The sequence below is a fragment of the Oryzias latipes genome, chromosome 17, assembly GCF_053564925.1.
Source record: "Oryzias latipes strain Hd-rR chromosome 17, Olatipes_Hd-rR_3.1".
NCBI lineage: Eukaryota > Metazoa > Chordata > Actinopteri > Beloniformes > Adrianichthyidae > Oryzias > Oryzias latipes.
In genome coordinates, this window is record NC_136253.1 from 5,732,489 (window position 1) to 5,755,591 (window position 23,103).

The 23,103-nt window shown below is 40.0% G+C and overlaps 1 protein-coding gene and 1 long non-coding RNA gene across 2 annotated transcripts; one reads left to right on the forward strand and one right to left on the reverse strand.

The window, feature by feature from the left end:
* Positions 1–2,354: 2,354 nt before the first annotated feature.
* LOC111949082 (uncharacterized) lies at positions 2,355–3,109 on the reverse strand. Its single transcript, XR_002875113.2, has 3 exons — positions 2,968–3,109; positions 2,765–2,895; positions 2,355–2,589 (listed from the first exon to the last, which is right to left on the reverse strand). It is a non-coding gene; the product is annotated as an uncharacterized LOC111949082 (long non-coding RNA).
* Positions 3,110–16,258: 13,149 nt separating this feature from the next.
* Positions 16,259–20,001, forward strand: si:ch211-165i18.2 (endonuclease domain-containing 1 protein). Its single transcript, XM_004078600.5, has 2 exons — positions 16,259–16,580; positions 17,791–20,001. Exons 1-2 carry the CDS (start codon positions 16,290–16,292, stop codon positions 19,072–19,074), a joined length of 1,575 nt encoding a protein of 524 aa, XP_004078648.1. The 5' UTR covers positions 16,259–16,289; the 3' UTR covers positions 19,075–20,001.
* The last annotated feature ends 3,102 nt before the right edge of the window (positions 20,002–23,103 follow it).

The window sequence follows — 23,103 nt, forward strand, 5'->3', positions numbered from 1 at the left end:
AAACAAATACAGATCACATCTCCTAACCCTGTAAAGAAATGTAAAAATACAACTGACCTGTGGTACAGGACTTCAAAAAAACAAAGGGGGGGGGGGGGTATTTTTTAGGAGCAACTGGTTCATAAACTGAAAACGTCAAAGAATGACTGCAGGCTTTTAATCCAACTAATGAACACAAGGATGTTGGTATCTACTCATGGGATATGAACATTTTTTTTATCCTGAATTAGTTGTATTCAGACTGGAAAAGCCCGTTGGTACAGACAGTCTGCTTAATTTGGTCCAGATTGAGTCCTGAACCTTGTTCAGTCTGCATGCCTGTAAATAAAACCACGTCACTAAAGATCTCTTCAGTCTCAAGGCCGGACAAATACAGAGGGATGTGTCAGGAAGGCCATCCCATGTAACATCTTTGCCAAACCAAATATGCGAACCGGACATATGAAGCTGATTCGCTGTGGCGACCCCTGAAGGGGAAAGCTGCAAGGAAAAGAACAACTTTTTAAAATTCCTGCTTTTTTTAAATTTTGGATCAACAAAAATGACTTATTTTATTTTAATGCTAATTTAAGCCTCCTAGGCTACGTTCACACTGCAGGGCTTAATGCTCAATTCGGATTTTTTGAAAAAAATCGGATTTGTTTGCTAAACCGTTCACATTTCCAAGTAAATCCGAACTTTTGTGATCTCCAGTGTGACCGTGACACGACCCAAACGAGACCCGCATGCGCAGAAGCCAGAAGAATACTCAACGGTGAACGACGTCACTTGTTGTTTGACGAGCAAACGTTAACATGGATGTCAACAACAGTGTTGTCAAAAGCGGAACTCTTTTTGTAATATTAAATTTATTTTCACGAAGGAGCAGCACAATTACAATCTTCTCATTTTAAGAAGGCAATGGAGTCGGGATCGTCTGTACCCACTGTTGTGGAAGAGGAATGTGTATGTGTTGGGCCCGCGCGCCCGCGTGTTTGTGTGTGCAAGCGCGTGCCGCGATAGAGAATGGGGGGGGGGGGGGGGGGGCAGTGTGTGCGCGCATTCATGTTGTGTGTTACGGATGACGGTAATAAAAGAAGGTTTCCCCCAGAATAAATGCTATGGCTGTGTCCGAATTACCGCCCTAACCCCTAACTACTGAAACCCTATATAGTGCGGCACTATATAGTTCTCTATATAGTTCTCTGAATTTTCAAAGCAATTCGGACACCCGTGCTCACTAGTTTTCTCTTTCGGGTGTTTTCGAATGGCGCTTTGCACGAAAACAAAGTGGCGCATTACCGCCACCACCTGGTCTGGAGGGGTACTACTTCTATTTGACGCCGAGAATGACACCATTTGTCAAAGTAAAAATATAATAAATATGAACATTTTATGAAGACTATTTATGAATCTGCTGTTTTCTGATCATGGAAAACGTGGCTGATTTATAAATAATAAGATTACAAACACATTGGTGTAGATTTTATGTATTTGCTGATAAATAAACCCTCATGTCATTAGTCCATGGCAATATTTATTTTTGTGCCGCTGAACGATTTACGGGCTCTTGCGAGGAAGCATTTTTTTTCTGTAGTTTTATCTTCTACCTTACTGAAAATAGCTTTATATATGAATCTGTCCGTGTTCCTGGCAATAATTCAACCGTTTTTCGTGAGATCAAACCAAAAACGAGCAGATATGCACCATCACACAGCAAGGAGGAGGAACAGACATCTCAGAAGATTTCCTCTGGATGCCCCTGACCAGACATGAACAACCTGTGAGTTAAACTTAAAGTTTTTTTATTAGTTCAATTTAAGCATTTGTTACTAATTGTGCTCAAGGTTACACAGTCAGCTGGGTAAGAGTTTTTAACATTCTTTTTCAACACTGGACTATGAGTTGTATAGTCTAACTACATGAAACACTTGTGAGATCAAAGTTTAGTATTTTTTATTCAGAGTCAAACCATATCACTTGTTTTAAACAAAAATACTTTAATTTTTAAATATTTATATAAAAATCCAAAAACCCAGCCAAAAAAAAACCCACAAGATTTTCCAGCATTTATAAATACGTCATAAACTAAAATTTAAGACATCAGAATAAAATGAAACATTAAAAAAATATCAGATTAAATTTTTCTCAATGAAATAATTATTTTTCTATTTTACAGGGTCTTCCACGTCTCTACTGCTTTGCCAACATAAAGGTGTCTGTCGTGGCCCTTCACGCTGACGGTCAGTCCCACACAAGACCAGACCGGCAGACCTGCAAATCGGTTGACCCGCAGGACCATTGAGCATCTGGTGGAGCAGCTTCGGGTTCCTCACACTCTGGGGGGGGGCACACAGGAGACTGAGGTCCTGGTGTTTCTTTTCTGGCTGGCGTGTGGCGCATCTTACGGCGTGGTAACCAGGGCCTTTGACATGCCACGGTCCACTGTGAGCGGCAGACCGCATCCTCCGGCTGATGAGCAGGGTCACCCAGCATCCAGTGGGAATGAACTGCCATTAGTCACCTCTGGTTTTTTAGCAGCTCGCTTGTTCTTGCACCTTCCAAAAGGTCGTCGGGAGCATTGATGGCTGCCACATAAGAATAAAGGCCCTAAAAGAAAATGCAGCTTGTTATTTTAACAGGAAACTTTTTATTCCATTCAACTGCAGGCTGTATGTGACTCTAATGCCAAATTTATAGATATTTTTGTTGGGAATCAAGGATCAGTCCACAGTTCACAGGTTCTACGTAAAAGCCCAATTTATGTAAATAAAACATTACCCACCTGAAGGATCCTTTTGGGTGATGGTGGGTATCCCTGCATTGCTCATCCCATCACGCTGCTGACACCCTACAGGGAACCCATGAGGAATGCGGTTCAGGCCCGTTACAACCAGCACCACGCCAAGGCACGCTCTGTGGTGGAGAGAGCATTTGGCAGATGAGGAGGAGAGCAATATTTCTGAGGGCACTGGAAGTAAAACCAACCTTTGCAATGAAAATCATTGCCTGCAGTTCAGTTCTGCACAATCTGTGCATCAGCAAAGGGGACTGCTGGGAGCCACAGATGTTGAACCACAGCAGGAACCAGTAGGACGGGTAAAGTGGCGTCCGTCTGCGAGGACGAATCTCTGCTTTCCTTTTAGCTCCAACTGTGACACACATGACTCTAGAAGACCAGGATTATTGTTAAGATGTATAAAAATAAATGTTAACATATAAAACGAAAATGTAAATATGTACATTTGATATTTATATGAAAATTCTTTTGAGATTGTTAAAAATGGCTCAGATTTAAATAATACATGTAAATAATTCATTTTTGTTCCTGCATTTATTAAACAAATTGCAAAAACAACGACGACGTTACATTTTGTGAACAATATTTTAAACTCAGGTAACCTTAACAGACTCTCCTGTCACTCTTTGTCCCTTCGTGCTCTTTCCTCCTCTCCTCTTTCAACAACAACCTTTACTCCAACATGACAACGATTACAGTTTAATGATAAATAAATACAAATCTGATCATCAAGTGTCTCTCACTCCCATCCGGCACGAGCTTGCCTGATAACAAACAGGCTATCTTTCTCCATCCACAGATGGATCAGATTTTCCTTATCCTCGTCAGTCCCTACATATATAAACACATTTAAAAAATGTGTTAATAACTTATTACTACGGTTAGAACTCACTCATTTCTTTATGTAATATCAACAGCGTTTGTTTTTAGCATTCGGCGCTAATTCGCGCTAGCGTTAGCTTTAGCATTACCGAAATTGATGAGCTTCAAAACAATGTAGATAGTCGATTGAGGAATATAACATATTAAACACATCATCTTACGTATTTACAAATATATTTTACAACAGATACTTGATACTTTTAAATATACTTACATTTTTAAGTCCTCTATCTTGCGCAACCGTCCGCCATCTTCGAATAATTGAAACGCAGTGTATTGTGGGTCACACGCAATGCATTCTGGTATGAACGCAGTGCATTCTGGGCAATATTCGCCGATCAAGTGAGCATCGATCCACACTGGTTTTTCGTAGAGAATTCTGGGAAATTTCTAGTGCACATGATTTTTGAACTGTAGATTCGGACAGCACTACAAAATGGCGACCGCACTATATAGTGCACTATATAGGGGTTAGGGCGGTAATTCGGACACAGCCATGGACTCTTTATTAACCTGTTCTGGAGAATCTAAGGATCAGAACAGGGAGGAGGAGGGGGATCGCCTCGGGTCCCCTGCGCTTCTGAGCACGTCGGAAAGGGGAGAAAGAAAAAAAAGTTATCGCGGGAAAGGTTCAACACCACGCTCTGCCATTTAGCTGGAATTTTTTTCAAAAACCGCCCAGCCCTGGAGTTTGGCCTGAATAGAGCGATTACCCCAACTATTAATCCAATCGGGGATCTCGCTTCCCTTCCACTGACTGATCTCAGCAGCATCGTCCACCATGGTTGATGTTTACGTTGTCGTTCCCGCCTACTTCAACGCAAAATGATGACGTTTGTTGCGTGTCGATGACGTACGATTCGGAGTCAAGTCGCCTGGCCGGTCAGACGGCGGTCGCAATTGAAAAGAACGGCTACAATTCGGAATCAGGACGGCAAACCCACGGGGCCTGGGTCGCAATTGAAAAGATCGGAACTGTGTCATTCAGACTGTCATGAAAAGATCGGAATTGGGCCGCTTAGGGGGAAAAAATTCGGAATTGGGTCGTTTCAGCCTGCAGTGTGAACGTAGCCCTAGTGTGTGGTCCTTCAAATGTTTTTTAATGCTTTTTCTACAAATTCTAAATTGTATATGCCAAATAAATAAACCCGGTCTGGACTTGGCACCGTCCTCGCCAACCCAACTTCTATATGAAGACGAAGAAGCCTTAACTGAACTTTAGAACAACCCCCACCAAAGGCAATTAACCCTTGTGCTATCTTAAATGACCCCACCCTTACATTGACGTGTTCTCCCTACCATGACAAAGGTGGATAAAGGTGGAAAGATTTCATGTAATCCATGGACACCAGTGAAGATCACAAATCATTGAAGAATAAAGGTTCAGAGCACTGTCTAGTGGGTCTAGATCAGTGTTTTTCAACCAGTGTGCCGCGGCACACTAGTGTGCCGTGGGAGATGGCCAAGTGTGCCGTGGGAAATTGCCCTCATTAACTGATCTAAAAACATTTCCCATCTCCAGGATTTTAGCTCTGTGTTCATCCAAACAGGCCCTGATAAAACACTGAGGAGTTAGGAATATGAAAGATCGTAAAATACCTTTTCTTTGCGTTTATTTTATTTTATTAAAGACATTTTGATAAGAATGACGTACAGCGATTCAGCTGCACCTTCGGCTGTATTTTGGAAAAGTCCCGTGTTGGGGGGGTTAATCACATGTCATCGGTCTGACCAATCAGAAGTGCTTAAAGTCTTCACTTCCTTGTCCCGATTTAGCTTGTAAAGTCGCTCAGTTCTAACAGAAATACCAGCTAAAGCTCGTCTTTAGCGCTGTAGCTTTCCACAGAATCCGATGTCAGACCGTGGAACAAGTGAACAAAACAATGAAGCTCCGAAAACTGATCTTCGGCCGTTTTATGCACTACATTTCCCATGATGCATTGGGTTGTGAGAGTGACAGCGCAAAAGGAGATCTGTTGTTAAACGTCTTGAAACTAACGAACACACATCAAACTGTTTTTAAATCTTCTAACTTAACTTTTATTGAATCTTTTAGAAAAAAACAGCTGCAGTTTCCAGCTTTTTCTGTAACAATTATCTCAAAAATGCATGTGAGATTGTGCAGGGGCTGTAGATCAATACAGACTATGAGTTTGTCCTTTTTTTTTAATTTTTGGATGCTGGTGTGCCGCGGGATTTTTTTTAAGGTTAAAGTGTGCCGTGGCTCAGAAAAGGTTGAAAAACACTGGTCTAGATGACCCAACTCCCAATGTTAAAGTGCTAAGGATAGCACAAGGGTTAAAGAGAGATCTCTTCTCCATGGTTGGAAGGGGGTGTAAACACACTGTGAAGCTCACACCATGCCAGGAAGTACAGGAAAAGAGAGAAGACACGCTTGTTAGCAAAGGACACAGCTACCAGGAGGGGTAACATAGTCCTGGGGACAAAAAGTCAGGTATACGTTTACACCAGAGCGCTTTCCCTTTCTGTCTGGTTGGGTCTGTCCGTAGCCCCTGGCAGCGCTCACGCTCCAGGCTTCCTGTCAAAATAGTCAACGTGACCTGGAAAAGACTGGACCCATGTGGTCCTCCCTTTGTCCTGGACAGTAGCTGACATAGATCCCTTCACTGTGACTAAGGTGGAGCAAATTTTCTTCAGTAGACATCGATGTTCACCTGTTCTGACCCCTATTGGGCCAGTTCTGCTCTGTGCTGACTCTTCTACTCACTCGTCATTTCTCCTCTTTCTAAGATAAATTTAGATTTCTCAGTCATCTCTTTGTACCTCAGAAGGAATTCAGGGGGTTCTGAAAATGAATGGATGAATGGATCTGTTTTTGCAAGTTTGTAAACTGGAAGGGTTAAGCTGTGATGAGGGGATTTTTTTTGTTTTTTTTTACAGATTCTGGAGACAAAACACCTTAATTAAAACTTTTTTTTTACTCTATATTGATAAAGGTTGTTCAGGGAGCCGGTTTAGCTCGTGCTGGTTTGCAGTGCCTTCCGTCTGTGAAACTAGGGTTCAAATCCGGGCTGCTCCCTGTTCCCTTCTCTACCTCTGTGCCGGTCCCAAGCCTGGTTGCTTTGAGAAGGTTGCATCAGGAAGGGCAGCCGGCATAAAACATTGCCAAGTTTGACATGCGACTCGTTCGCTGTGGCGACCCCTGATGGGAAAAGCCAAAAGAGGAAGAAGATTGATGAAGGTTATTCATTATTGTAGACACAGATGTTTAACTGTAAAGGGGGAGTTAAGGCCCGTTCACACCGGGACGAATTTCGCCGGCGATTTTCGCCAACGTTTAACGCTTCGTGACTAAACAAAGGGCACCAATGAGAGTGTGCACACCGACGCGAAAAAACGCCACGCGTCAAAGCGTCAAAAAAAAACGCCTCGGGTTCGTTTTTTTTTTCGACACGTCGCGTCGAAATCTATTCGACCAATGAGAATGGCGCTTTTGCACACGTGTCTGGAGCTTCTGAAGTTACAGTAAAACACCACTTGGGGGCGCTCAAACACAAAACTGCCTTGCTGAGCACACATACCAGTGAAGAAGATAGACGCCAAGTAGCGTCAACACTGCCGCGAAGAAATAATGACGGACATTCTTAAATATCCCCTTACCAAGTACCAGTTGGAGCTACTGGTGCTTGAAATATTCATGTCTTCTTTGTTTGATTCTGACAAGCGTGTAAATACTTGCTCTCTTCTTCTGAGGGAAAAGCGACTTTAAGAAGCGTAAAGTTGCGCAGCGCCACCTTCTATACAGGAGTATTTCTGTTTACATTAAGCGCCATCTAATGTCAGGGAATGAAATTGCATGTTCGCTCGGCTCATCGTCAGCGAAAATCGCCTTGGTGTGAACACAAAAAACGTGGCGAAAAACGCTGGCGAATAACGCCTGGCGAATATTCGTCCCGGTGTGTACGGGCCTTTAGGGTGTTAAAAAACATTTTAAACAAATTTACATTAATGCCCAGAGGAATTGGCAAGAGAGATGAGCAGTGACAGGTTCTAATTAGCAAACCATTAAAAATAACTGACTTAGGAACCAATGACTCAGATATGACCAAAAACTTACTTTGAAAGTTGAATACGGTCCAATAACTTAAGAAACAACAGCGTCGCCAAACTGCAGGAAGTCTGGTAAGCAAATTCATATGATGGCAAAATGACTGAAGCTAACGACAAAGCTAAAAAGACAACGCTAACTCATCACTACGTTTGTCAAGAAGTTATGGAGACAGATGCAAAGGAACCAAGGAAAACAGAAAAAACAGAGAGGGAAGAAGATACAGCCACTGCTCCAAAGAAAAGTGACTTGATTTTGGCAGCAGCTGAAAATCTAAAAGAAATGATGGAAAACTCAGTGATGAAATGAAACAAAATGTGCTCTCCGTTTCAAACAGTGCCAAAGCTGTTGAGTTAAACTGTGCTGAAATTAAAGAACGTAAGGAGAAGTGTGAAGGGACGCAAATAGAGCTAAAGAAGCTCAAAAATGTGAATACTGAGCTAAACAGGAAAGTTGTTGAAGTTGATGCTGAAGCTGCTGACTTGGAACAAATCAAAAGAAGGTGGAATCTGTGTCTCAACAGCTTAAAAGTGGAATAGAAAAAAAGTTTCAGACATCATCAGAAAGAAAACGTTTGACCTGATCTTGGATACAGTGCATCACCTTGGACAGAGCAGCATCAATCGCCCCAGACAAATCAGCATTCAGTTTACGAGAAGAGACTTCAGGGATAAACTATGATGCTCCACAAAAATAGACATCTGCAGTGAGCTCACCATTCGCTTTGCAGAGGATCTCAACGAGGAAGACAGAGAAACTAAACTTACTGTGTGGAACAATCTCGTAAGGCCAGAATGAAGAAAAAAGGATTTTATCAATGGCCAGAAAGTTATTCCTAAATTATAGCCTAAAAATATTTTGTGAGTTGTCTTGATCTTGGTGGACTCAGGGATTTGCAGGGGATTTGGTTCTACAGGTTTGTTTACTTTTTATTTACGTGTTTATTAGTGTTTTATGTCTCAGATGAAAAGTGCACTTTCTCTGATTTCTTTAAATATAAGAAACTTAAGAGGAAAAGTTTATTTTTTATTTTTTATTTTTGTAAAAGGAAGAACACCAATGCGTCTTTACTGACAGGGAACTTGCTCAAAAATTGAAAATTGTAACTTCTGGTCAAAACATCGAGGAGATGAAGCTCATTTTCATCATGGCACCTTAAGGTCAGCAGGGGTTACTATTTGGCTAAAAAGCCTTTATGGTCAGTTAATGTCCCATTACAAAGACCAACAAGATCATTGGTTAATCCTTCCAGAAGTAACATTTTCAACTTACAATGTAATAATTGGGGGTAACCTTAACATTGTTTAAAATAATAAAAGATTTCATGTAATCCATGGACACCAGTGAAGATCACAAATCCTTGAAGGAAAAAGGTTCAGAGCACTGTCTAGTGGGTCTAGATGACCCAACTCCCAATGTTAAAGTGCCTAGGATAGCACAAGGGTTACTAACGTCTGTAATAAACAAAACCTGGTATATGTGTGGCATCATCTCAACCCAGATACAAGTCAGTATTCATGGTTCAGCTCTACTTAAAAATCGAGACTTGACAATTGACTTGTTGCAAGTGAAATATCAAGTACTGAAATACACTCTGATATATCTGTTGCACCTCTGACTGATCACAGTCTTATTTATTCAATCCTAAAACAAAAAATCCAGGAAATCTAACTCTGATCTAGATTCCTCAATCAAAAAGTGAGAATTCTTGAAATACAAAGTCAGGAACTTTACCATCTCATTTGGTAAAAAACCTAAAAAGAAACTTAAAGAAAAAAAGCTCGATCTCCGGTTTCTATAAAAAGGAAACATATTTCGGAAAACAAAAGTCATTTACAGAAAATAAAATTAAATGTTAAAAAACAAAACACAATTTAAAAAACCGAAAAGGAAAGTATTATGGGATGTTTGCAGATTGGATGATGCCGTTTGTGCATCATTTCAGACGATATACTGGATATCATCCAGTGTCCAACCATTCCTATACCGGTTTCTCATTGTGTTTCATTTTTCTAACATTTCATTTTGTTTACTGGAAGGTTTTTCTGATCTTTGGTTTTTACGTTTTAGTGTCTGAAATTTTTTGAGCGGTGTTTTGATGTAATTTGCACTTCAGGGCCACCGTAACATACTCAACAGAATGCAGAATTCTCACAACTGGTTTATAATCAATTTGATTATGTGTTTACTTGTGTTGTGTTTACTTTTTAGTTGTCTGGTGCTCTCGCAGCGCATTTGTGGTGTTATTATAATTTCCAGCACTCTGATGCTACATGATTCCTACGCCAAACTCGTGTCAAAACCCTTTCCTTTTTTAGGTTTGGCAAATTTGCTGCTCGACACTTACATGGTGCCTTTGTCAGTTCTCCTTCCCCAACCCCTCTCTGCTTGGCCTCTGATTCATCCCAGCTGCTTCCACTCATCTCATCTTGCTTTCAGACCTTCATAAGGAGCTCCAGGACCAGTATTCATCACCAGTTCATTGCCCCAGATGGTGCTTAGTCTGGTCTTCTTAGTCTTCAAGTTCCATGTTTTTGCTCTTGCCTAATCAACCTTTGCCTTGTCTTCAGGATCACCAAAACCACGAGTGGATGCCAGAGGTTCCAGACAATCCAAGCAGTATTACATCACAGAAGCGTCTTACCTCGCCACGAAGCTTCGCCGAACCTCCAGCCACGTTACGAGCCAATGCCGAACCTCCAACCTCGCCGACTTCCTGCTACGCCTCAAAACAAAACACATCTGAGAAAATAAAACTCCTTACTTACCACTTCACTCAACTGTTGTCTTCCTTCCTGGTTCCAGCGTCTGGGTCTGTCTAGCCTACCAAGTCATGACAGTCATGTTCATAAGCTTGATGCCCTGGCCACATGTGGGAGGAGCTACCATCATGGTTTTAGCCTGATCGCTGCATGGCGTAGTGTCTGTGTTTATCTAATTTACTATGCATGGAAGACACAGATGATGTTAAAAGATCTGGTTTATTTAATTAGAAAAGGTCTATTAAAGCATCGGTTCAAATGTCTGGGTTCAAGAGATCATCCAGAGGCTCTTCCGGTACGGGGAACTTCATTCCTGCTGCAAAAGCTGCAGCTGAATGACTGTTGCTTTCTCTGTGGTGTTTCTGGGTCTTTGAGTTGTTGTTCTGCGTTAGTCCGAGAGGGGAAAAAGAAGATTAGAATTAGAGGATCATTTTATTATTGTCTCGAGGAAATAGAGAAAATTATCACTAAGTTTTTTTTTTTTTTAAACAAATAAAGTGAGATGTATTTTATAATGATCTATGTGATGGTTCTGCAGCAAGTCATCTGCAAAAGGCCACAGAAGACTTTGAGCTTTGAGGCTCTAGGCTACTTTGTAGTGAAGCAATAGTTATCTGGGACACAACCTTGAATTAAATCCAAATGTGTGGTTTACAGGAACATGATGGCTAAACTCCAAAATACATTTAGTTTACAGGCAGGGACCAGAAGAAGCTGGAAGAAGCCCAAACCCTGACTGATTATGGAGATTTCAGACTGGATCTTCCTCCAAACCCTTGGACCTTGATTCTCAAATGATCCACGTACTTTCCTTTCATCAGAAAACAAGACCGTAGATCACTGGCCAACAGTCCAGTCCTTCTAGTCTTGGTCCAGTTGAGACGTTTCCTCCTTTTTTTCCAGGCTTAGAAGTTTCTTGACCAGAGGAAACTGACAGTTGTAGTCCGTCTCCTGAATGTGTCTGAATGAGGTGGTTTTTTTAAGCTGTTCTTCGACCTCATTCTACTCTTTCAAGAGTCCTGCAGGTTCTTCAATCTTGTCCTTTTGATGATCAGCTGAAGCCCACAGTTGCCACTGTTGCTGCTGCATCTTCTCCTGCCACATTTTGCTCTTTCATTAGACTTTCTGTTGATCTGCTTGAACACAGAGCTCTGTGAACAGCCAGCCGCCTTAGCTATAGGACCTTTAGTGGCTCATCCAGACTGTGGAGGTGATCAGTGATGGTCTTCAGGCTGGTTGTTAAGTCTGTAGTCTTCTCCATTTTGAACCCAATTGAACCAGTTTAAGGACATCTAGGGGAACCTGTGCAGGTGCTTTGAGTTTAATAGATGTAACCATCTTTGAGTGGATGAAACTCAGATTAAAACATTCATGTCCAGCAGAATTTGGGCAGATTTCTCCAAAGTATTCACATTTTTTGAAATTTAGATTTTTGTGGATTTCATGATTTGGAATCCCAATTTATGTCAAACTATACAAAGAAATACTTGAAATCAACTAAACAGTGAGCTCTGAATCTATAAACTATTGTAGTTTTGTTTTTAAAGGATACATGGAAATGAACAGTTTAATGTTGCCAGACATGAAAAAGTTCTGTTCAGGTGCAGCGTGTTACCTTGTAATCCAGAAAATGATTTCATACAAATACTTATCGAGATCCTTGATTCTCCTCATCCTGGTAACAAGACTCCTCTTCAGCTTGATGAAGATGTTAAAGTTCTCCCAGTACCCCTCCCCCCAGCTCTCCAGGTATCGTGCTTGTTTGACAAGATAATTTTGCTTTATCAGATGCTCATTGATGAAGACATTTGTTCTTTTCAGCTTGTTTAACAGTGCAATCGTATGTTTCCGGTTAAAAAAAACTCATGAAAATGGCTTGTTTTTCCTTCCTACTTTTCCTGGGCAGAATGTGACAATCCTCAATGCCATTACTGTCCAGCTGAACTAATTTCTCCCACTTGTTGCTCAATAGAGCTGATGTCATTGTCATCTGGTTCTCCTAGGCTGTTGATGGTCACAGCACGCCTGTAGGACCGCGGTTAGATGCTTAGGCCGGTGACAATCACATCTGTATTGCTCCGGCTCCAATACCCTGCTTTCTAAAAATGCAATGTTTCGCTCCTGCTCTTGTTTCTGGACCCAGAAAAACTCCACAGCTAGGTACAAAACTGCCTTCTGCTGCAATTTCATAGCAGATACTTCCTCAGCCAGTTAAAAGTTTGTTAAAAGAAGCTTTCTCTTTCTTAAAAGGGGGAAGACACTTTTTCTGTTTCCTCACTGGAGCTTTTCTGCACAAATTAACTTTCTGAAGATGTTTGTTTTTGGTTAATTTAGCTGTAATTTAGCAGTCAGCCACTTTCAGAATTTTTCTGTGGCCTAGTACCAAGTGACCCAAATGACTAAATAAATGCAAGGAAGGAAGCAAAATGAGACGTTGATAAAATGGTCAGTTAGGTTGGTAAAATCATGCTGAGGTTGGAGCTACCAGGAAAGAAGCTCCAACCTGGAAGATCAAGGAGAAGATTGATGGATGTTGTTAAGGCAGTCATGCGGGTGAATGAACAGAAAGCAAAGAATAAGGTTGGAGGGAGGTGATTTTCTTTGGGGAGCACTGAAGGGAAGAGCTGAAAGGTTAAGAAAGTACGATCATAACACAGCTTGAATAGGTGATAGTTTTCCTATTGTTTAATAATAATTTTTGTTTTTTATGAATACAAGCTGTCTACATTGACTGCATTTCATCAAATTTTAAAAATGGAATAATTTATTCCGCTATTAAATCATTTAAAAATGAAATGTGGGACTGCAAAAGTGGAATGACATCAGTGCTGAATGCATGTTGTACTCACACTAAGGTCATATTACTGTAGATAACATGTGCAGACTCTAACAGTATGTCAACAAGACAGTCCTTGAACTACCAAAAGGGTCGAGAACTTCAGCCATGGACTTTTTTTCATTCCAAAAAGCATCTATTGCTTGTTCGCTGATCTGTTGAGACAGAAGTTCTGCTTGGCTTCAAATTCATCTGCAAACACTGATGTAGGTTACATGTTGTCACTGAGATCACCACATTAATATTAACAACCAGTATAAAAAAACAAAACAATGCTGGATAGCTGTTTTCTATGGATAGGTGTTTTTTATGGATAGTAATATTTATTTATAAAAATAGCTTTATTTTATTGAATGTAAGAAATGATGGATATCTATTTATTTTTTTGTGGCTTCGTGCAAAGTCAGTATATAGTAGAGATGTAAAGGATAAAGATACCTTAAAAATAATGATCGAGCACTCCGAGTAACAGCAGTAAAGGTTAGGAATGTAACAGATAGAAACGTATTGAAAAATCAATAGAGTAACAATAGTGTTGATTGAAAACCACGAATATTAAGAGGATTTTTTTGGTAAAAAGGTATAAAATCAACCAGAAAGTAAACAATCTCCTTCTGTTAACCTTAGTCAGTTTCTCTTCCTGTTAAGTCTTTACTGTTTTGCCTTTTTATGCTATGTGATGCAAACGAAATGTATCCATTCCAGTAAAATAATTGGACTGTATCATATCGCCACAAACCTAGTAGAATCTTTTATTCATGGAGCATTTATGGAGATAAATTCTATATCTTGAAAGGTGCTATACAAATAAAGGTTATTATTATTATTATTATTATAGTGTATTTGCTACCGACAGCAACACAAAAGAAGAGGCGCCGTCCAAACAAATGTGGAGATAAATCTGATCTTTCTCCTCTTGAACTTTATGATATTTTTCTTATTTCCATAGAGACATTATTATTTTTACTTTTATTGTTTCCTTCCTTGGACTAATCCGGGTCAGAAAGTCATCAAGTCACAGAAAGACGGAAGTACCGCTGAAGGCGACCATCATTTAGACACAGCTCTTGGATTAGATGGTGAAGCCACAGACAAAAAGGCTGAATGAAAAAAACCCAGACATGAAGATGTGTTTACTGATGCTTTTGTAGAGCTCTTTAAAATAAATAAAGCTGATCTCTTAACGCTATACATGCTTTGTAAATGATATGTACAGTCAAGTAGCAATGAGACTGAAAACTAGGGGTGTATTGTACACTGGTACAATGAGCCCCAGGTAAATCTGTGTCTTGTCAAGACTCTGACGATACGATGCAATTCCCGATATATTCAGAGATGGAAACAGAGACAATACAACTTAGATAAAACGTTGTCTAAATATGAATACACCTCTCACATTAGTAATATTGTAAAATACATTTCATGTAATGATCAGAACATTAAACACTGCAACTGTATTTCATTTACAAGTTGCTTTTACCAAAGCAAATTCATGGTGGTTTTCTTTCAATAAGTTAAGAAATGTTTTTTCAACAGTCAATGTTGTCTGATTTTCAATGCAAAATATTTTTCTGTATAGGAAACCCTTCAAGGATTAAATATGCATAAGACTATGGTCTCGTATCTCAAAATACCACAGCGCAGCAGCCTAAAGGCAAGTTTTTCAGCAAATACAGCGGGTGGCAGCACGGCAACATTTGTAATCGGGAGGTGGCAGTCGCATTTTTACACGCCGCATGGCAGCTGCAGAGATTTTAGAAAGTTAAAATCTTACGGTGACTAGACAATTTTTTGACAGTGGCCGCCTGTGGAGGTCATGCAGGGGCAATCCAGTGACAGGGGGTGGCAGGAGGGCAGTAGTGTGATAATTGACCAGTAGGAGGGTCTCCAAGGTCCCCAAAATCGTCTGATGATCGCCCATTTCAGACTGCCCCCCTCCAGCCACCCCCCTGCCCCCCATGCTGCCACCTCACTGAAGGTTCGCCGCAGCAAGACGGGGTAAATGTGTGTGAAGTATCTTAGGTCAACAGTCCAGAGTAATGGAGAGTGTGGGAAAAAGTGAAGAAGCAGGTTGGAATGGTTGGAGAAAAGTGTCAGGTGTGATGTTTGATACAATTTTTCAGCTCAAATAAAAGGAAAGGTGTAGAAAACTGTGGTGAGAACAGCCATGTTATTGGGCCCAGAGACAGTGGTACTGAGGAAAAGACGGGACGCAGAGCTGGAGGCTGCAGAGAGGAAGATGCTGAGGTTCTCCTTGGAAGGACCAGGATGGATCAGGACTGAGGACATCAGAGGGACAGCACATGTTAGAGGTTTCGGAGATAAAGTCTGAGAGGCCAGACTGGGATGGTTTGGAGATTTCCAGAGGAGAGACAGTGAATCTATTGGTAGAAGGATGCTGAGTCTAGAGCTGCCTGGCAAGAGGTCTAGAGGAAGACCAAAGAGGAGGTTTTTGGATGCAATGAAGGAAGACATGAAGGTAGCTGCTGTTAGAGAAGATAGGGTTAGATGGGGCAAGTTGAGGTGCTCTTGTGACCCCTGAAAGGAAAAGAGGAAGTTTATGCAGAATACATTTGAACAAGAGAGACTTGTACTTATCATTGCACATGAGAAGAGCAGCTAGAAAGCAGTCACTATTGAACAAAGAAACACTGTTTAAAGAAAGTGTTGTGCAAGTAAAGAAATCTTTTTGACCTTGCATTTCTACATTCTGAATGCAGTCTGGCCTTCCTTTTTGCACTGAGGGTACAAAAAATATTATCTACAGTTTTGCCAACATCCTCTTCTCTCCCACAAGGTTAAGAGTCCAGGGGGCAGCCCAGGACAGAGAACACGATTTACGTGGAAAATGGAATCATTGACAAGAGTGATTGTTTACTAAAATAAGATCAGCCCAAACTTGCCACGTGACAGTTGACTATATAAAACAACTGTCTCCCTGAGTGCATTTAGACTGCAGGCATGAATCTTTGGGCTGTCCTGACGGTTACACTCTGTGGCATACTGCCCACGGGGGCAGAGGTTGTTAATACTTTCATCTATTGTTCTGAGTACTTTTACAAGGGGAAACATCCTCTAGGCTTTGATCAAAATGCAAAACAAATATGTCAAAAGACATTTTATAGTGGGTATTACTTTGCATCGCTGTACTCCACAGTCCATAGGATCCCCCTGTACAGCGCCTACACATTTAGCTTTGCCTGCAACAACCAGGAAGGACGTAAAAGTGGAAACTGGTACATTGAGCCCCAGGTAAATCCTCCTCTTTACAATAGTATATGTAAAATTGAGCAAAGATGGACTATGTTTTACTGATGCAAATATGTTATCTATCAAAGTTTAGTTTAGTTTATTATGATTTTTAATGCATTGATTTGTGACATCTCGCATCAATAAGAAAATGTATGAAAATGAGAACAGATTTCAGATCAAATACAACATATTCTCTATTTTATACATTTTTTTGGTATGATTGCTGTTGCTAAGAATTTTATTCTTCAAACCTTCTGATTTTTTTTTTCTTTTTAACACAACCTTTGTATTTGGGAAGATCTGAGGTGAAATGTGTCTTTCATTTTGATTATTCAAATAATATAATTCAATACAGTTGTAATAATAAATGTTAAATGTACACCAAAAAAAGTAAACATAGAAAACACCATTTAACTTTAACATTCTAAAACAAATCTAGTTTTAATTGTTTTACAATTTCCAATTTTTATGGATCAAGCACATGTTTATGTTTCTACATTGTTTATAAATTTGTCTTTATCTAGACACTGAAGATTAGGGTGATAAAGTGTCACAATGCACATGTCACCTACAAGATTTCACTGAACAATTATCAATACAGAACCAATAATGGTTTCTCTAATGGTGCATTTAATCATTTCAATTTCAATTCAGTAAAAACTCTTCCTTTTTGCATGTAAACTGCAGATTTCTTATCTCCACACAACTACACACATTACAAGGATCTGAAGTTATTTACAGACATCTGAAGAAGCAGCCATTCAACAATTTGTCTTTTCATTTCGTGTGACATATCTTTTTTTAAAAATATTTGCTCCATTCTTTGTTCTGTTTTAAAATAGAAAAAGCGAGAACTTCTATGAATCCAGGGATTAGTTTAAAAAAAGTTTTTTGACTGATCAAAAGGCAAATGTTTTCTCAGAAAAAGACCACAATTAATTTATTTTCTTTACTTTACCGACCATAACAGTATTCAATGAAAACAGAGTTTGTTTCCTGCAGATACTTTTTGAAAGTGGGTCTTTGAGCAACAACACTGATGCTGTGAGATAAAAAATAAAGCTTTTAAATGACCCTTATGTTATGGGATATAAACAAAGCACCTTGTCAAAACGTTTGTGAAAATAAGTGAAGCATTTTGTCAAATAATACTTATTTAAGTCTAATAACAACAGAGGATAACCTGATTTTTGATGTCTCTTTCCCTCAGCTCTCACAAGATGAAGACCCTAACTATGCAACCATGCCTTACATGAAGTCATATACTGCAAGGGATTCAGGCAACATCAAAGTCAAACAATCCATTGATGAAGACTACAAACACACTGGCTATGACAGAGGTCACTTGAACCCCAACAGCTTTCAGTGTAATGACGGGCGTGGGGCCACCTTCACCCTCACTAACGCTGTTCCCATGGATGCCTGCTTCAACCGAGTCCATTGGAAAGACTGGGAGGCTGAAGTGATAGCAATTTTGAGGCAACAAGATCGAACAGGAACTGCTTACCTGGTGACAGGGGCTGTACCATCTTCCAATGTACTTGAGAAAATACCAAAGCAGGGAATTTTTGATGATGATGATGACCGAGACTTCAACAGAGTAACAGTACCAACACATATTTGGACAGCAGTGTGTTACATCCATCCAACGAATGAGGAGGAGTCATTCTCTTTTGGCTACATAGGGTTAAATAAACCACATGGCAGCATTCATGTCAAGAAAATAACTGATCTGACAAACCATTTGTCTACCCTTTACGTCAGCAACAACTTGAAGATTTTTGAAGATGACTGCACCTTTTCAAACCAAAAGCGGAAATCTGAGACAGTGATAAAAAAACTCGGTAGGAGAATTCAGCTGCCAATGGGCAACCGCCTCACCATGACTCCAGATGTAATGAACACTTTGCATGCCGCTATGAGTCTCTCTGATGATGAGACTGTAACATACCCTGCAAAAAGAGGAAGGATAACTGATCTCAAAGTAGATTTCATTTACAACAACGTACAAACATGGCTACGGGGGATGGAGGCAATGAAACTAACTTTTGGACTTGCCTGCGTGCTTTCTACACCCTTTGCTGGACGTGTGAGGGATGAGCTGCGGCGCAAAAGGCAAACGTCTGAGGAACTCGTCTGCAGAATTGCACCTGAGGTTTTAGATAGTTGTGCCACCTCCTGCCTGTTCAATGAAATAGCTAGAGACTACTACTGTTCCACTGGGACCATGACTGTAAGATGTTCACCAACATACTCAGATATAGCAGTAAACGGAGAGAGGTGTAAGAGCGACCACACTTGTGGCCATCATGGCTCGTATGACTATTACTGGTGCAACACCGAGAGCAGCTGGCAATACTGCAGTCCTCCACTGCCTCTAGGGAAAACAGACAAAGGAAAATTTTGCAGTTCTAAGCGCAACTGTGCTAAATATGGGTATTCTTACTACTGGTGTGACCTTGATGATGGTAGTTGGCAATACTGTACCAGATAGTTTCTCTGGTTTGGCATTAATAAGAGACATGAGTTTAAGTTACCATGGATATATTCTGTATTTGTGTTATTTCTTTACAGTGTATAAAGATTATCCACGATTACTTTATAGCTCAGTCTTTGGCTTCATGTTTGTAACTTTGTTTACATAAAGTAAATGGATGCCTGAATGAAACTGTCAAAAAGAACGATATGCATCAAGACAAAGTTGTGCACAAATTTGAATGCAACATTAGTTTTACGTTAAACTTTTCTGTTTTGAATAAGATTTGTCTTTGTTTTGAACCCGACTTTGGACTGTCAAAGATATGTCACAGGGTCACAGGCATATACATAGAGTCCTGAAACATTGATACAGCAAAATGAGTATGTGTATTGAGTCTCACTTATTAAACAAAACTGGAAAAGAACATTTTATGTCTATTTTATGATATCAGTTGTCTACATTTACACAACATTTTTAAAAGTAATGCTAAAGAAATTAAAACCAAAAGGATAAGGACTGTTCCTCAGTGCCTGATTGTTCTCCATTACGGAGGCGTCTTTTTTTTTCTGACTCTCGATCTCTAGTTGTGGTCAGATGCATGATGCAACCTTTGCCAAATCGATATTTAGTGACTCGATATAAATGCCTGTGAACCTGTGACTCATTTTTGACAATAATCTAACAGGAGAAATTTGGTATGGGAAATGTGTAGGGACAGCTACACAAGTGTCACAGCTAGGGACACTTTAGAATCATCTCACTACCTTAGAAGCATGTTTTTGGACTACGAGAGGTAGTTAGAGTGCCCACTCATGCACAGAAAAAACCCAGCTGGGATTTGAACCAGGGCCTTTTTGCTGCAAGCTGAGAGCGCTGAACACTTCGCCATTATACAACCTGTGCAAAAGTCATGTAAAAAATAAAGCTTGAAGGCAGACCATGTTTGTGGAGTTCTGTGATAAGTACTTTTCTCTCAAAGTTTTCAAATTGTCAGCTGCTTTAACGAGCAAATTTTGGCACATTGAGTTATTTTAAAATCTTAATTCAAGATCTCTTTAACTAATTGTCTTGTTGTGTTACATGATTAAGCAGAAATGCACAACACTAGACCAGCAAGCAATACCCTAGTTAGGATATCCAGGGGATCATTGGAGGACGTAGTTGGCAGTTTGGGGGCCCCAGGCCAACGATAACGTAGGGGCCATTTAACTTCCTTACTGGTCCACTTTCAGGAAAACGTCAGTGTCAAGAATCCAAATGTTTTGATAAGAAATTAAAAAAGGAAATCCCTTTAAAAAGAGTCATGTACCACCAGATCTAACAAAAAAGGTTAAGCAGTAATTAATCATCCATTATTTATTACTTCGTGATTTGATTGAAAGTCCAGGTTTTACATATTTTAATGATATTACATCGACCATGTTTGCAGTCAGTCAGAGAAAAACAAAGAAGAATGGATTCCTATTGAACTTTACTAACAACCACTGATGTTTTGGTCAAATATTAAGATCAATAAAAAAAGAAACACTATAGAACTTCTAGTTTAGCTTATTAGCCTTTCATGAACAATTGTGGAAATTGTTTTTTTTATTTCACTCTTCTTTTATTTAGGTGAGATAAAAGAAAAGAAAATGTCCTTTGAAACATAATGAAGTATAATAAACTGAAGGACCAATCAACCCAAACTCACTCATGATTGCGTAATCTCTCGTGCTGCAGAGCTCACAGCCTCATGCTAAAATTAAACAAGAAATACACAAAAAAAGTGATTTTGAGGATTAAAGTGATTGGAATCAAACCTATAAACAGCATTTATGGAAAAGGTTAATAAACACATTTATTTTATTATAAGTAGGCTTTCCTGACTGCAGGTGAGGAAGACAACAGGTGAAGCACTGCCTGAGACCTGCCTCTCCCCAGACCGCATATCTCTGCTTGAAATGTGTTTCAACCAGGAACGAAAAGATCCCGAACCTCAGCCGAACCGAAACCAGTTTTTTTCCGCAAAGTCAGATTTTTTTTTGGGGGGGGGGGGGGGGGGGGGGGGGGGGGTCACATCTGTTTCATCTTTACTGTTAAATAGATCTACACAGAAAGGATTTCTATTTTGAAATTATGCTTTCTTACCTTATTAGTCCATCAAAAAGATAGTAAATGTGCACCTACTTTTACTCTAAAAGCAAAAGGCACTGGGTCCCATTCAAAGAGTCTTTGGTGTTACTTGGCCTGGACTTGAGCTCACGCCCTTCACAGTCTCAGGGTGGACACTCTACTACAAGGCCACTGGCAGAGCTAGATGACATTATATGGCATGGCAGGAGGGGGGCAGAAGTTTGGAAGAAGAGCAGAGGGGAAGGCCACTACAAATGAAAGGATCAAAAACACGCATTTCAAACATTAATATCAAAACAGCAGTTCTTTTAGTTGAAGTGCTGTTTGTAATGATTAAAGAAGCTTGTATTGATGATTTCTTAACTCTATGAAACCTGAATTTATTTTCCAATTATAAAAAAAAGATGTTTTCATATCCTAGTAAATGCTAAATAAAGTTATGATGGTACATTTGACCAGAGTACATCAAATAGATATAATTTTAGGTTTGTCGCTAATCTGCAACAAGCAACATCTACCATATGATTGAAAGAAAACAGTTTCCATCTCCAGTATGAAGAGATTTTTATTCATGCAACAGTTATTTTGTTAGTATTTTCACTTTAATGACTGACACGGTGTAATAGTTATCATTAGTTCTAATAAAACACGAACTAAAAAATAAAAAGAAAGCACACAAAGCTATGGAAGGCCATTTTAACATTTAAAAGCTAGACTGGATGTGTGTTGCAGATATCTGTATTTGAGTTAGTCATAATTTAATTGTAGATATCTATAATCAAGTTACAGATATCTTGAAATTAAATTTGATTAGAGATATCTGAAAATTGAGATATATATCGCAAGCCATTTAAGATGTGTGAGGAGTTGAATGTCGTTTTCAATGATGTCATTGCAGATATCTATAATTCAGTTTTGACTAGGCAAAACTGAATTATAGATGTGTCTAACAGTCGTTTCGACTAGTAACAATTATGTTACAGATATCTTGAATTACAATTCCAACTATCCAAAATGTAATTACGACTAGTTAGAAAAACGTTGGTGATATCTACAATGTTAATTCCGGATAGTTAAACTTAGCTTTTTAATGTTAAAATGGCTTGCGATACTAACACATATCCGGTCTTTTGGAACCGACATACCCAGAGTAAGCAAGTTCAGGCGGATTTCCGCCAGAGTTAAGGGTAGTTTAAACATGCTTCCTGGAATACACCCCTGGAATACCCCCCAGGTCCACCATTAAAATGTGCAAATTTGATATTCTTTTAACATTTATAATAATTACTATCAATTTGCAATTTGCGTTCACTCTTTTTCATTTCTTGTACTTTCATTCACTTCAGCCATTTTTGTGATACACCACAGTAAAAAGATGCCATTATTGAAAATACAATATTTAGACTTTATATTTTATAGATTACATCCAAAACATATTTTTTGTTTTTTCAAAACGCTTTCTGGCTCCTCTCTCTCTGTGTGGGGTGGGTGGTGCTGGGCCAGGGGTGTCGGCGCATTGGGGGGTGGGACCCCTGGGCTGGGGGGGGGACCTGGGCCCTATGCTGGGGGGGGCTGGGGGACGGCTGTTTGACCACCGAGGGACAGTCTACCAGCTGTCCCCAACTTAGCCCCTTCCTCATATAATCTCATAATAGGGTGAGGGGGTGGGGGGTTTAGCCTGCGATGCACCTTGGGGGGGAAGCTCCTTGGCAGTGGTCCCCCTCCCATGGTTGCCGTATGGAATGGGCCCCCCTCTGTTGGTTTTATTTGCACCTTAGATATGTAGGGCCCTTGGTAGGGGGGGTGCTTGGACATCACTGCCAGCAAGCAGCAGATATCCTCTTAGCACCCTACCCGCCAATGTTAACTGAACCCCCTTAGTACACACTCCCTTCACCCCTCAAAATATACAATCCAACATGAACACACACA

What these genes read in the sequence shown, in the direction of transcription:
- si:ch211-165i18.2 (XM_004078600.5), top strand. Translation starts at nt 16,290, where the DNA reads ATGAATCTTTGGGCTGTCCTGACGGTTACACTCTGTGGCATACTGCCC. An exon ending in ACTGGTACATTGAGCCCCAG is followed by an intron (nt 16,581 to 17,790) that starts GTAAATCCTCCT and finishes TCTTTCCCTCAG; the next exon opens with CTCTCACAAGATGAAGACCC.